The sequence below is a fragment of the Astatotilapia calliptera genome, chromosome 17 (genome assembly GCF_900246225.1).
Source record: "Astatotilapia calliptera chromosome 17, fAstCal1.2, whole genome shotgun sequence".
NCBI lineage: Eukaryota > Metazoa > Chordata > Actinopteri > Cichliformes > Cichlidae > Astatotilapia > Astatotilapia calliptera.
Genome location: NC_039318.1, coordinates 11,154,088 through 11,169,087, shown reverse-complemented (window position 1 = coordinate 11,169,087; position 15,000 = coordinate 11,154,088). Strand labels below are relative to the sequence as shown.

The following is a 15,000-nucleotide window of genomic DNA, read 5'->3' as shown; positions in this document are numbered from 1 at the left end:
ACATAAGGTCAACATATGTTCAAGTACCGCCCATGAGCCACCTCTTCTACTCGTGGCTCTGTGTAATGTCAGACAGTACATGTCCCCAACATGGTCATCTCAGAGCACAGAGGCTCATCTCACCTGCTGTTCACGGCTGCTGCTCAGTTTAACCAGTCAGTAAAGAGAGTTGTTTTAAAAAGAATGGGCAAAGGAGCTGAAAGGGCCTGCACCGAGGTTCAAATAAGGATTACTCTTCACTTTGATGATGCAAAGTAACTCTGGCAGAGCTCGAGAGTATAAATATGGAGATGAGTCACTAACAGGTCCTTTTTACTTGCCTGTCACTGGAAGGTTTTTATTGTTAATTATCAATTAGTGTCACGTTTCATTTCTAATGGCTTTTTATCAAAACGGTGTGGCAAAGATAAATCAATAAAATAGGGAGATTTATTCACAACAGGGTGATAATGATGAAAAATACACATGCTAAATATTTTATGTCAGCTCCTGTTCATTTTCTCACTATTCTCTCCTTTGTTTTGTTTTTTAAAGACACTACAATGAACTGATAATTACTTGATTTTGTGCTTTCAGTGAGAGTTTGCTGCATGTTAACCTTCTCAGTGATAAGACAGATGCTACATAGCAATGAATCATTTTATGGGCCCTCTGAATTTGATTCTCTCTGCGATGAATGCGCTATATACAGCACAGAGTCCACAGAGAGGATGCAGTTTTAGCTGTCATTCAGAAAAAGCAGCCAAACTGTTCTTCAGCTCTTTGAGACATTTGCATTTTTATTTTTAAGTTCAATCAAAGCCATTAAACGAAATCATGAGTCCCAAGAAGCTCGGAGCGTTATTTACCTGCTGAAGAGGAAAGCAAATTTAAAATTCAAATGCAATTTGTTTAATGGCAGAGCGTTCACACATTTACATTTAATATCACCACTTATGTCGGCATATTCTGCCTCAGTAATGAAACTCATATTCGCTCATGCTGTTTGATGCATTACAAGTGGCGACTCTGACGTCATGGGAATTCGGTCCGCATTAAAGTTTGCGAGGAAGACAGAAAAGTTTACTAGCATTGTATCCGAAAATAGAAAATGTAAACTATAATGTCTTGGTGCAGTTTTAATTAGGATGTGTTGTGATATTTGTAATCTGAATGCAATGAAACATTTATTTTCCCTGTTGGGAAAATTGATTCGCAAATCCTTCCCAAGTGATTTGCATTAGCACTCGGCAGGTTTCGTTTGAAGTCGAGCTCTGCTGCAGCTGATTGTGTGAGCAATTTAAATGAGCAGCAGGCAGAAATCTTTGTTTTTAGGAAAAGGGGTAGGTGCAGGTTAAAATTAGACATAATGGAATAGATGTCATCAGTAAAAGTTCCTACAACAATACTGTGACTGTGTGTGTGTGTGTGTGTGTGTGTGTGTGTGTGTGTGTGTTTGCAGTCCAAGGCTCTGATCCCACTGCAGACAGAAGCCCACCCAGAAACCAAACAGAAGGTTTTGACCAACTACATGTTTCCCCAGCAGCCGCGACATGATGAGGGTACGAACTCCTTTTTTGTGTGTGTGTGTGTGTGTGTGTGTGTGTGTGTGTGTGTGTGTGTGTGTGTGTGTGTGTGTGTGTGCGCGCGCGCGCGTAACCCAGGTAAAGATTACCTGACTATAATTTTAAACCCTCGGCTGTTAATTTATGGTGTGTGTGCAGATTATCAGTCGGACAGCGACAGCTTTAATCCTACGCTGTGGGAGGAGCAGAGACAACAGAGGATGACTGTGGCCTTCGATTTTGAGGACAAGAAAGAAGAGGAAGACAACTCTGGGAAGGTCAAGGTCAGCTATATCTGTTTTGGGGTGGGAGGTGGGGGGAGGGGGGGTCGTATGAGATGAGTAGGGTGTCTGTTTATCTTTGTTTTTGCTATTGGAGCACCTCCAATATTAAGATTAATATGACATTTTACAAGTAAAGCATTAGTTGACTGATTGAGTGACTGATTTATTTTGAATATACAAATATTAATATTAAAGTAACAACTATAAACATAGAAAACAGAAAAGAAAGTACATACAGTGGCTTGCAAAAGTATTTGGCCCCCTTGAACTTTTCCACATTTTGTCACATTACAGCCACAAACATGAATCAATTTTATTGGAATTCCACGTGAAAGACCAACACGAAGTGGTGCACACGTGAGAAGTGGAACGAAAATCATACATGATTCCAAACATTTTTTACAAATAAATAACTGCAAAGTGGGGTGTGCGTAATTATTCAGCCCTCTGAGTCAATACTTTGTAGAACCACCTTTTGCTGCAATGACAGCTGCCAGTCTTTTAGGGTATGTCTCTACCAGCTTTGCACATCTAGAGACTGAAATTCTTGCCCATTCTTCTTTGCAAACAGCTCCAGCTCAGTCAGATTAGATGGACAGTGTCTGTGAACAGCAGTTTTCAGATCTTGCCACAGATTCGTTGTCCTGCTGGAAGGTGAACCTCCGCCCCAGTCTCAAGTCTTTTGCAGACTCCAAGAGGTTTTCTTCCAAGATTGCCCTGTATTTGGCTCAATCCATCTTCCCATCAAGTCTGACCAGCTTCCCTGTCCCTGCTGAAGAGAAGCACCCCCAGAGCATGATGCTGCCACCACCATATTTGACAGTGGGGATGGTGCGTTCAGAGTGATGTGCAGTGTTAGTTTTCTTCCACATGTTTGCTGTGTCCCCCACATGGCTTGTGGCAAACTGCAAACGGGACTTCTTCTGGTTTTCTGTTAACAATGGCTTTCTTCATGCCACTCTTCCATAAAGGCCAACTTTGGGTGGCTGTAGCTCAGGAGGTAGAGCAGGTCACCTACTGATCGGAAGGTTGGTGGTTCGATCCTTGGCACCTCCAGTCTGCATGTCAAGTATCCTTGGGCAAGATACTAACCCCAAGTTGCTCTCCGATGCATCCATCGGAGTATGAATGTGTGTGAACGTAGTTAGATAGCACTACGTATAGGTAAAGTGCTTGTGAGAATGGGTGTGATTGAGTGAATGTGGCATGTTGTATAGAGCGCTTTAGCGCTATATAAGAATCAGTCCATTTACCACTTTGTGCAGTGCACGACTAATAGTTGTCCTATGGACAGATTCCCCCACCTGAGCTGTAGATCTCTGCAGCTCGTCCAGAGTCACCATGGGCCTCTTGGCTGCATTTCTGATCAGTGCTCTCCTTGTTCGGCCTGTGAGCTTAGGTGGACGGCCTTGTCTTGGTAGGTTTACAGTTGTGCCGTACTCCTTCCATTTCTGGATGATCGCTTGAACAGTGCTCCGTGGGATGTTCAAGGCTTGAGAAATCTTTTTGTAGCCCAAGCCTGCTTTAAATTTCTCAATAACTTTATCCCTGACCTGTCTGGTGTGTTCTTTGGACTTCAAGGTGTTGTTGCTCCCAATATTCTCTTAGACAACCTCTGAGGCCGTCACAGAGCAGCTGTATTTGTACTGAGATTAGATTACACACAGGTGCACGCTATTTAGTCATTAGCACTCATCAGGCAACGTCTATGGGCAACTGACTGCACTCAGACCAAAGGGGTCTGAATAATTACACACACACCACTTTGCAGTTATTTATTTGTAAAAAATGTTTGGAATCATGTATGATTTTCGTTCCACTTCTCACGTGTACACCACTTCGTGTTGGTCTTTCATGTGGAATTCCAATGAAACTGATTCATGTTTGTGGCTGTAATGTGACAAAATGTGTAAAAGTTCAAGGGGGCCGAATACTTTTGCAAGCCACTGTATAATCCCCCCAATGCTATTTAATTTACAATGAGCGTTCCTCGATATAAAATATAATCAGACATTTTATATACAACTCTACACACACAATATACATAAATAAAACTATATATACTCCACATATATAGTTCATGCTTTACATTGAGTCAGACACTCTGGGATTAGCACCCCTTTAAATCTTAAGAAAATAATCTCTGTTATGTTTGGACACAGTTCCATAATTATACACCACATGTGGATATAGAAAAACTGCTTCTGGTCATCCGCATACTTTGCACCTTAGAATTCAATTTACCCCTAAAATTAAAACGTTATCACCACGCAGATGTCATAAATGAATCCCTGCAGTATCACACAGTGCACATAAAAAATGATGCATTTAACAAGACATTGGTCAGGTAAATGATGTTATGTGTTCTTTTACACATGTGACAGGTCAGCTGTTACAGATTTCAGGTTTAAATGCTACTAGGATTCATTCAGAGATCAGCTGCTTCGTCAGACTGTAGATTTCCCCCCAGTATTGGAAGCAATTGTCCTCCAGTTGCCTCTCCTTGATTTAAGTTGCAATGCTGTTTCCTGACAGAAACACATGCAGAAAACTGTGCACTTGTATGCTGAATTATGTTTGCAAGATTTCAGATAATAAGTCGTGCTTATTCTTGCTCCCTTATCAGGTTTACTTGTTTGTGACCAACGCCTTTATGCTGATCTTGGCAGATTTAAATTTGCTACTTCACGCCCTGTTTATTAAATATAGTCCTAAATGTCATGTAGGTGGAGATAAACCTAAAACGCTATCCAACACCCTACCCTGAGGACCTGAAGAACATGGTTAAGTCAGTGCAAAGTCTTGTGGGCAAAAGCGTACATGCCGGACACGCCGGTCACGCCGTACACGCCGGACACGGGCACCAGCACCAGCACCAGCTGAGCACAGGCACCGCCACCTCGGCAGGAACCAACATGGAACATACACACCTCAGCAAAGAGCCATATGAACCACCGTGGCCCCTGCCTCCTAAAGAGGTACAGATTACACATACAGACACATACAGGAGGTCAACAAGCACTTAGTCCCAAATGTATTTATTAGCAATAATGTCGCAGGACACAGACATCATGCTTGTGTGTGATAATCTGATAACGGCTCTCACATGGCAAGAGCTTACCTGAAGTAAGTTCATCCAAGTCTCTGATCACTAAAACAGAAGACAGCTGAGAACAACAAAAGCTTTTCTTATGTTTGTGTTTGTCCGTTTGAAGCAAATCAGTGCACAACTCAAAAAATGGAGTTGTTTTTCAGGTGACAGACAGAGAGATGCAGGACTTCTCTCAGACTCAGCTAATGGATCAGGGACCAATGCACAACTCTGGCATCGATATTCCTAAGAGGAACGACAAAGAGGACTTGACAGAGAGCTCTGAGGTTTGTCTCTCACTCTCTCACAGAAACACACACAATCCAAAAAGAACTGTAAAGAAAATTAATTAGGTATTTTTACTTGGTTTGTGGACTTTTTATAGCTTTTATATCCAGAAGATACCACTGAACACATCCAAAATTCAGTGCTAGCTGTGTGACACTGCACAGATTTCATCACTCATATGTCTGTAAGTTCAAGATGTAAGAAAGTTATGATATCTTTTGAAGTCACTCTAACTCTCACTCACGCTCTGACCTTTAGTGTTGTGAGGGTTTTGTGAGGACCCCAGTGAGGATTTGCAGACAAACAAAAGTCATGTTTGCATTTAGAGCTAAACCATCAAACTTTGTCGGAATATGTGTATATACATCGTAATCAGTGCTTAAGTTCAGTTTTTACTTTCTCTAACAAGGTGATAATATCTTATTTTTCAGAACTGTATTCAAATAGTGCAGACTGTACTGAACTTGGTTGTTTCTTACAATAATGACTCCACGTGGCCTTACATAAGAGAATCTGAGGCATCAGTGAAATCAAAACCCCAGAGGGTTAAAAGCACACTCCATGATCCTACTGGGGATCGGGAACTCCAGAACCTGCTGAAATACTTACCAAAGTTTGTATTTATTTAACAAATGTATGTATGTTTGATGCCAGTCAAGCAAAACGAATTGTCTACATGAGATTCGTAATCATTTTTTAAATCACAGAAGCTGCCTTTTCTTCTCTACTGTATATGCCTGATGCTTTTTTCCCCCTTCTTCCTCAGGATTCAATGGGCGGCTCTCCGAACGACATCCGGATCTCTGACATGAGGCCCACCCTGGTGGAGCCACCAATGTACAAACCAAAGGTGGTGTTGCTGGGGAAGGATAAGAAAGGTACTGTATTATTGCATAAACGTACAGCTTTAAGGGAACATGTCGGAGTGATGTACATACATGTCGACAACAAGGCTGCGCAGTTATTTAATGTGGGTCTTATAAAGAGCTTTGGGGCATGTTGTAAGATGAGGGCAGAGGGAGCGTGACGAGGAGTGTGCATAGCGAACCTCTAAAGTGAATGTTTGGCCATTTTTACATCATTTGCCCTGATGGCTTCGGTTTCATCAGAGAAGAAACAAAGCTCACTTTTTACTGCCTTATCAAAAATCTGTCTCCACTCTGAATAACTGAGTGTCTAATCGCATTTTCCAAAAGAAACAGTTTATTATCAGCTCTCCGCAACAATCGACAGCTTTCACTAATACGGAGCTTCATCATATGATCCACTCCTCCTTAAGAAAGCTTATTGCAAAATGATTAAAGCTCAAACAGCTTGTCTGCCTCAGTGGAGTATCAGTTCTTAGTGGAGGCTCTTACGAAGTAAATAAAAAGCTTCTTCTGGTTTGTTTTGTGAAGATTTGACTAAGTTTGACTCAGGAAGTTTTCAGATTGTTGGTATCTACACAGTGCACGTCTGTCTGCAGCCAGGTCAGCTCTCCAACAGCAGCTCTTGATTTCAGTTACAGCAGCCAAGTTAAATAAAGATTTTAAAAAGCCGTGTTTTATAACCAGGCCACGTCTTGCGTCAGTGCTGTGGACTAAATAGTGTCCACATGCATAATGAGAACACTGCAGACATCTGGGTTAAGAATCTGATGACAACACGAAGGAAGCATGCAATCCCTTCACTTTCTAGTCAAGTGTTCGAGAGGCCCCTGAACACAATTCTGGTTAACGACTCAAAGAAGTCTTTGATCCACTTTTTGATTTGGTTGTAGTTCTGATTTGTTTTATAGGTTTGGGGGTTTAAAAGGTCACAGGTGAGCTTTGAAACTGAGCAACAGATGAGAAGTGTAAAGTGCGTTTGCATGTTGATTCAAATATTAGAAAAATATTAGAAAACTTTGAGATGCCAGAACTAACAGCTAAAGAGATCAAAAGTCATCAAAAATGAAGATGATTAAATATCTATTAAAATGACATTATTATTGGGATATGCCTTTACGCTTTCCTTTAATGTTGGTGGCCATTGGGCACTACTTAGCTCTGTTTAAATACAAAATATGTCTCGGTCATAGAAGACCGCATATCCCATAATTCTGTGAATTTTAAGACAGAAGGAGAGTCTAATCCTTACCTCAGAGCACATTTTTAAACAAGCTAGCTCTTTCCCTCTCATCCTTAACATGTATTCGTCTGTGTGAAATGAATGATGTTCAACATTTTTGCTGTATTTCCATTTGCGTCTTCCAGATAACGCTACTTTTTGAGAATGAGAGCTTTTAGAAACCACTACAGGGAGTGCAGAATTATTAGGCAAGTTGTATTTTTGAGGAATAATGTTATTATTGAACAACAACCATGTTCCCAATGAACCCAAAAAACTCATTAATATCAAAGCTGAATGTTTTTGGAAGTAGTTTTTAGTTTTAGCTATTTTAGGGGGATATCTGTGTGTGCAGGTGACTATTACTGTGCATAATTATTAGGCAACTTAACAAAAAACAAATATATACCCATTTCAATTATTTATTTTTACCAGTGAAACCAATATAACATCTCCACATTCACAAATATACATTTCTGACATTCAAAAACAAAACAAAAACAAATCAGCGACCAATATAGCCACCTTTCTTTGCAAGGACACTCAAAAGCCTGCCATCCATGGATTCTGTCAGTGTTTTGATCTGTTCACCATCAACATTGCGTGCAGCAGCAACCACAGCCTCCCAGACACTGTTCAGAAGGTGTACTGTTTTCCCTCCTTGTAAATCTCACATTTGATGATGGACCACAGGTTCTCAATGGGGTTCAGATCAGGTGAACAAGGAGGCCATGTCATTAGTTTTTCTTCTTTTATACCCTTTCTTGCCAGCCACGCTGTGGAGTACTTGGACGCGTGTGATGGAGCATTGTCCTGCATGAAAATCATGTTTTTCTTGAAGGATGCAGACTTCTTCCTGTACCACTGCTTGAAGAAGGTGTCTTCCAGAAACTGGCAGTAGGACTGGGAGTTGAGCTTGACTCCATCCTCAACCCAAAAAGGCCCCACAAGCTCATCTTTGATGATACCAGCCCAAACCAGTACTCCACCTCCACCTTGCTGGCGTCTGAGTCGGACTGGAGCTCTCTGCCTTTACCAATCCAGCCACGGGCCCATCAAGACTCACTCTCATTTCATCAGTCCATAAAACCATAGACAAACTAGTCTTGAGATATTTCTTGGCCCAGTCTTGACATTTCAGCTTGTGTGTCTTGTTCAGTGGTGGTCGTCTTTCAGCCTTTCTTACCTTGGCCATGTCTCTGAGTATTGCACACCTTGTGCTTTTGGGCACTCCAGTGATGTTGCAGCTCTGAAATATGGCCAAACTGGTGGCAAGTGGCATCTTGGCAGCTGCACGCTTGACTTTTCTCAGTTCATAGGCAGTTATTTTGTGCCTTGGTTTTTCCACACGCTTCTTGCGACCCTGTTGACTATTTTGAATGAAACGCTTGATTGTTCGATGATCACGCTTCAGAAGCTTTGCAATTTTGAGACTGCTGCATCCCTCTGCAAGATATCTCACTATTTTTGACTTTTCTGAGCCTGTCAAGTCCTTCTTTTGACCCATTTTGCCAAAGGAAAGGACGTTGCCTAATACCGTATTTCCCGGACTACAAAGCGCACCTGAATATTAGCCGCACAAGCTAAAATCAGGGGAAAATCCTGTTTTGTACATACATTAGCCGCACCTGACTAAAAGCCGCAGGTGTTTCAATGGTGACTTATCATATGTAAGAGAATATGCACAAAGCGAATTGTCAGGAAAGAGATGGCTGTTTGGAGATGCATCACTTTTATTAATATTTTGAAAAACAAGTTAGGGGTACATACGGGGGCCCCACAGGGAACGGTTCTGGCTCCGTTCCTCTTCACCATCTACACTGCAGACTTCTCCCACAATTCCACCCAGTGCTTCCTGCAGAAGTTCTCTGATGACTCTGCAATAGTCGGCCTCATCACTGATGGGGACGACAAGGAGTACAGAGGTCTGACCCAAGACTTTGTGGACTGGTGCCAGCTGAACTACCTCCAGATCAACGCCAGTAAAACCAAGGAACTGGTGGTAGACTTCCGCAGGCACAAGCATTCTCCACTGCAACCACTGAACATCCAAGGTATGGACATTGAGGCTGTGGACAGCTACAGGTACCTTGGTGTTCATCTGAACAATAGACTGGACTGGACTCATAACTCAGACGCCCTCTACAGGAAAGGGCAGAGCAGGTTGTACCTGCTGCGGAGACTCAGGTCGTTTGGAGTGGAGGGCCCACTCCTGAAGAAATTCTATGACTCTGTTGTGGCTTCTGCTATCTTTTATGGCGTGGTCTGCTGGGGCGGCAGCATCTCTGCTGGGGACAGGAAGAGACTGAACAGGGTGATCCGAAGGGCCAGCTCTTTTCTAGAATGCCCTCTGGACCCAGTGGAGGTGGTGAGTGACAGGAGAACGGCGGCTAAGCTGTCATCCCTGATGGACAACATCTCCCACCCCATGCAGCAGACTGTGACAGCACTGAGCAGCTCCTTCAGTGGGAGACTGCGGCACCCACGGTGTGGGACGGAGAGATTTCGCAGGTCTTTCCTCCCCACTGCTGTCAGACTCCATAATAAAGACTTTAACTGATCAAGCACACACATCCACACATGTGCAATAATACTAAGTGCAATAATCCTTTCTGTCATCGTTGTATTTTTACTCAGTTGTATATAGTATTTGTATTTGTATTCTATTTTTATCTTATTGTATATTTATTTTATTTTATTCTACTGTATATAGTATTTTATTTTATTCTATTCTGTACAGTTGTGTACTGTATTTATTCTTATTGTATTCTAATTTTTGCCTCATAACCTTTGCACTGTCCACTTCCTGCTGTGACAAAACAAATTTCCCACGTGTGGGACTAATAAAGGTTATCTTATCTTATCTTATATTTGCATAACTTTTTAGGTATATGTACAAGTAGCGGTAATTACAAGTACGAAACATGTACTGTGATATCCTAAGACCAAGGAACCACGGAGACCATGTTTAGCTCACAGTTGCTTCTTTATTAAGAGAACTGGGGCATGCACCCCCACAGACTGAAAGCTCCCCAACCACCGTTGCCCCCTGGTGGACAAATCCCTGCCACAACATAACATTCCTCCCCCCTTAAAGTGGAACTACTCTGTAGTTTTAATCACTACAGAAAATACCCATAACCAAAAACTTCACCTTTATAAAAAAAAAATGCAACAACCCCGTCCCCAACCTTTATTGAAATTTCACTCCGGAATAGTGAACCTTTAGTCCAACAGTCTTAGGTTAACCTATAACAGTTCACCGTAATCACGGCACAAAGTCTCTCAGGTGCTCCGGCTTTCTCTTGGTCCTTTGCGATCGCCGTAACCCAGTGGCAGGTGATTCCAGCGAATCACTACTCTCCATATGTGGCTTCACCACTGGTGTAACTTGCACCTCTATGTGTCTCTCATCCTCGTCTGGGTGGCCTTCAGGCATTCCTGCTGCCAGGCACGGCTCCAGGCGGGCAAACAGCTGATCGACGTGACGCCTCACCACTGTCCCATTGCCCAGCATCACCAAGTAGGAAACAGGCCCCGTCATCTCCTGTATAAGTCCTGGTATCCATTTGGGTCCTCTGCCATAGTTTCTGGTATATACTGTGTCTCCAATAACAAACATGCGCTCCTTGGCATGTCTATCATGATACAGTCTTTGGCTATCTTGTTTTGCTGTCACTTTTTGTTTCAAGTCAGGGTGTATGAGATCAAGAGTACACCTCAACTTCCGGCCGATCATCAACTCAGCGGGAGACTTCCCTGTTGTGGACTGTGGTGTGATTCTGTAACTAAACAGAGCCCTGTTTAACTTGGTTGCCAGTGTGTCTCCAGTACTCTTTTTCATGAGTTCTTTGAACGTTTGCACTGCTCTTTCTGCTAACCCATTGGAGGCGGGGTGATATGGAGCGGAGGTGACGTGAGTGATTCCGTTCTTTGCCATGAACTCTTTAGTTTGTGCACTTACAAAACACTGGGCATTATCTGAGACCACCATCTCAGGAAGGCCGTGCGTGCTGAAACAATTTCTCAGGCAGTCTATGGTTGCAGCTGCTGTAGCGGATGGAACTGGATACACATCTAACCATTTGGAGTGGGCGTCCACTATTACTAAGAACATTTTACCCAAAAACGGGCCAGCATAATCGATATGTATCCTTCTCCAGGGCTTTTCTGGCCACTCCCAGGGGTGTAGCGGTGCCTCTTGTGGCCTGTGTCTATGTTCTTGACATGTACTGCAGGACCTCACCTTGTCTTCAATGTCATTCTCCATATGCGGCCACCACATGTAGCTTCTGGCCAGGCCCTTCATGCGGCTCATTCCTGGGTGTGACTGATGTAGCTGTTCCAAAAGGCGGCGTCGACCTCGTTCTGGTATCACCACCCTCGCCCCCCACAGCACACACCCATCCTGCACACTCAGCTCCTGTTGTCTCTGTCTGTAGGGCTGAAAATTAGGATGCTGCGTAGTGGGCCATCCTCTCATAGCATACTCACGCACTCTGGAGAGTATGGGATCTTTGGTTGTCCATCTTTGCAGCTGCTCAGATGTCATCACGCCCTCCTGGTCCTGATCTACCATCAACACTTGGTCCTCAGCTGCCACCTCTTTAGGGAGGTTCTCTGGAAGAGGGAGACGACTCAGACCATCAGCATTACTGTTATTTTTGCCTTCTCTGTATTTAATGACATACTCATAGGCTCTTAATAACACTGCCCATCGCATGATCCTCTGTGACGCCATCTGAGGGACGGCCTTCAACTCATGGAACAAACTTATCAATGGCTTATGATCCGTGATAATCATGAACTTCCTGCCGTACAGGTACTTATGAAAATACTGTACACCAAATATCACAGCCAATCCTTCTTTATCCAGCTGTGAGTAGTTCTTTTCTGCTGCATTCAGGGTACGTGATGCAAACCCAATGGGTTTTTCCTGACCATCTGGCATGCGGTGAGCTAGTACTGCTCCCACTCCATAGGGGGACGCATCGCAAGAAAGAATTAAATCCTTTTGCTCATCATAGTGTACCAATACACTGCTTGACTGCAACAGTTCCTTTGATTTGCCGAAAACCTTATCCTGTGCTGGTCCCCAACACCATGGTTCCCCCTTTCTCAGAAGCTTGTGCAGTGGGGCCAACAGTGTGGACAAGTTTGGCAAGAACTTATTATAGAAGTTCAACAACCCCAAATAAGCTTTGAGCTCTGTCACTGATTTTGGGGGTGGCGCCTCCTGCACTGCTTTCACTTTTGCCGGCACTGGATGTAAACCGGTCTTATCCACCCGATGTCCTAAAAATGTCACTTCCTTCTCCATGAATTGACATTTGCTCCTTTTTAAGCGCAGGCCCGCCTCCTCCAAGCGCTGCAGCACTCCAGCCAGTGTTTGAAGATGTTCTTTGTCATTCTTTCCCGTCAGGATGATGTCATCCAGATACACTGCGACATTAGTCAGACCTTGCAACACACTCTCCATGGTGCGCTGAAAAATGGCAGGACTTGAACTCACACCAAATGGCAACCTGGTGTATGTAAACAAACCCTTGTGTGTGTTCACTGTGACATACTTTCTAGATTCCTCATCAAGTACAACCTGTTGTATGCGTGACTCATATCTAACTTGGTGTATTTTTCTCCTCCCGCCAGCCCCGCTATCATGTCCTCCATTCGTGGAATGGGGTATTGTTCTACAGGCGACACCTTGTTAACAGTCAGTTTGTAGTCACCACAAATTCTGGCGCTGGAGTCTGGCTTTAGTATGGGTACAATGGGTGCGGCCCACTCTGAGAATTTCACTGGTTGGATGATTTTCTCCTCCAACAGTCTCTCCAGTTCCTGCTCCACTTTCTTTTTCATAGCAAACGGAACTGATCGGGGCTTATAGAAGCATGGTTTGGCATCACTGGCTACATGTATCTTTGCTGCAAACCCCTTCAGCGTTCCCAACTCATCCTTAAACACTGTTTCATGTCTGGCCAGTGTCCGCTGTAAGGCATCATCTCCGCCTTCTATCTTATGTACAGGTTGCCAGTCTAATTGGAGGGCCTTAATCCATCCCCGACCCATCAAACTAGTTCCAGCCCCTTCAACCACCACCACATCCAGTGTTTTCTTACTGTCTCTGAATTCCACCTGCACTTGGGCTGCTCCCCACACGGGTACCTTGTGGCCTCCATACGTTCTCAGTTTGATTCCACACTTGCTTACTTTGGGCGCCTTACTGCCCTCAAAAAGTTTTTTAAATGACTCCTTCGACATGATAGTGTAACCACAGCCTGTGTCTACTTCAAATGTCTTTACTTTTAGCTTCTGTCTGATGGGTTCTTCCCTTGGGATGCTAATCTTCTCATGCACATTATACATACTTGCCTTTATGTGGTGCATTTCAGCTCCTTCTTCCTCACTCTCCACATTCTCCTCTTCCAAGAAATGGGCTTGTTTACCTTGTCTGCCACGCCCTCCTTTTTGTTCCATTTTCATTCGGCAAACCCTTTTTATGTGTCCCACCTTTCCACAGTTGTGGCATTTTTCTGAAACAAACCTGCAGTCCTTGGCCACATGATTTAGCCCTCCACATCTGTAGCACTTCCTGACAACCTGTTGTGACGTCGAGCCGCCGTCCTCCATCTTGTTCACGGCTCCTAATCCTTTAGTGAATCGCGACTGTTCTGTCATGCTCTTCAAATCCACAATGTCTCTGTTAGCAGCCTCCATTGCTTGAACAAACTTCAGCGCCTTTTCAAATGTTAGCGAATCCTCTGCTAACAATCTGCGCTGTATTCTGTCGTCGCTTATTCCACATACTAAACGATCCCGCAGCATCACCGTCAGGGAGTCTCCAAAGTTACAGTCCTGTGCGAGCTTCCTCAGCTCCGCTACATAATCGCCCACACTTTCCTCCGGCCTTCTATTCCGTGTGTTAAACTTCCACCGCTGCACAATTTCACTCGGCTTAGGGTGAAAATGATTGTTCAACAATCCCACCAACTCAGCATAAGAACGATCCCCTGGCTTGACTGAGTACACCGGACTGAGTAGGTTCCTAATCAGGGCATAGGTCTGTGCGCCCACGCAACTCAACAGTACCGCTCGCTTCTTCTCCTCCTCCTTAATATCATTCGCCACAAAGAAGTAATCCAAAATCTCACAATATTCCTCCCAGGATTGCAGCTCGCTGTCGAACGGTGCCACCGAGCCCAAAGTGGTAGCCATTATTCCACACCGAGGGTTACGCTCCACTTCCCACAGATACTAGCGCTGTACCACTTGCCAACCTCAGTTCATAAGTCACTTAGCACGGTGTAACTTCACAGCAAAACCTGGCTTTTACCCTCGTCGCCATATGTGATATCCTAAGACCAAGGAACCACGGAGACCATGTTTAGCTCACAGTTGCTTCTTTATTAAGAGAACCGGGGCATGCACCCCCACAGACTGAAAGCTCCCCAACCACCGTTGCCCCCTGGTGGACAAATCCCTGCCACAACATAACATGTACTGTGCTTCATAAACGAGTAACAAATGTAGTACATAACAATAACCTACAGCACACCAGAAAAATAGATTCGGACTACCTTTTAGGCTCAGGTGCAGTGACACGGCTTTAACAAGAAGAAAAGTCAGTCATTCACCACCATCTTTCTCTTCTTCCTGCCCACTAAAACCACCAAAGTCCTCTTCTCCAGTGTTGGAAACGAACAGG

The 15,000-nt window shown here is 43.9% G+C and overlaps 2 protein-coding genes across 17 annotated transcripts in view; one reads left to right on the top strand and one right to left on the bottom strand.

The window, feature by feature from the left end:
* The window catches only part of lrrc7 (leucine rich repeat containing 7), a 149,192-nt gene that overhangs the window by 109,471 nt on the left and 24,721 nt on the right, over window positions 1-15,000 (top strand). For 14 of the 16 annotated variants that reach the window (XM_026148023.1, XM_026148033.1, XM_026148024.1 and 11 more), the window contains 5 exons: window positions 1,442-1,541; window positions 1,704-1,828; window positions 4,555-4,806; window positions 5,084-5,206; window positions 5,974-6,085. In XM_026148023.1, the coding sequence (XP_026003808.1) occupies window positions 1,442-1,541; window positions 1,704-1,828; window positions 4,555-4,806; window positions 5,084-5,206; window positions 5,974-6,085 (712 nt within the window). The remainder of the gene's footprint in view (window positions 1-1,441; window positions 1,542-1,703; window positions 1,829-4,554; window positions 4,807-5,083; window positions 5,207-5,973; window positions 6,086-15,000) is intronic. The other 2 variants (XM_026148027.1, XM_026148019.1) reach the window with 1 other exon arrangement.
* LOC113009613 (uncharacterized protein K02A2.6-like) lies at window positions 10,191-12,774 on the bottom strand. Its single transcript, XM_026148034.1, has one exon. The coding sequence runs from the start codon at window positions 12,772-12,774 to the stop codon at window positions 10,564-10,566; it is 2,211 nt and encodes a 736-aa protein (XP_026003819.1). The 3' UTR covers window positions 10,191-10,563.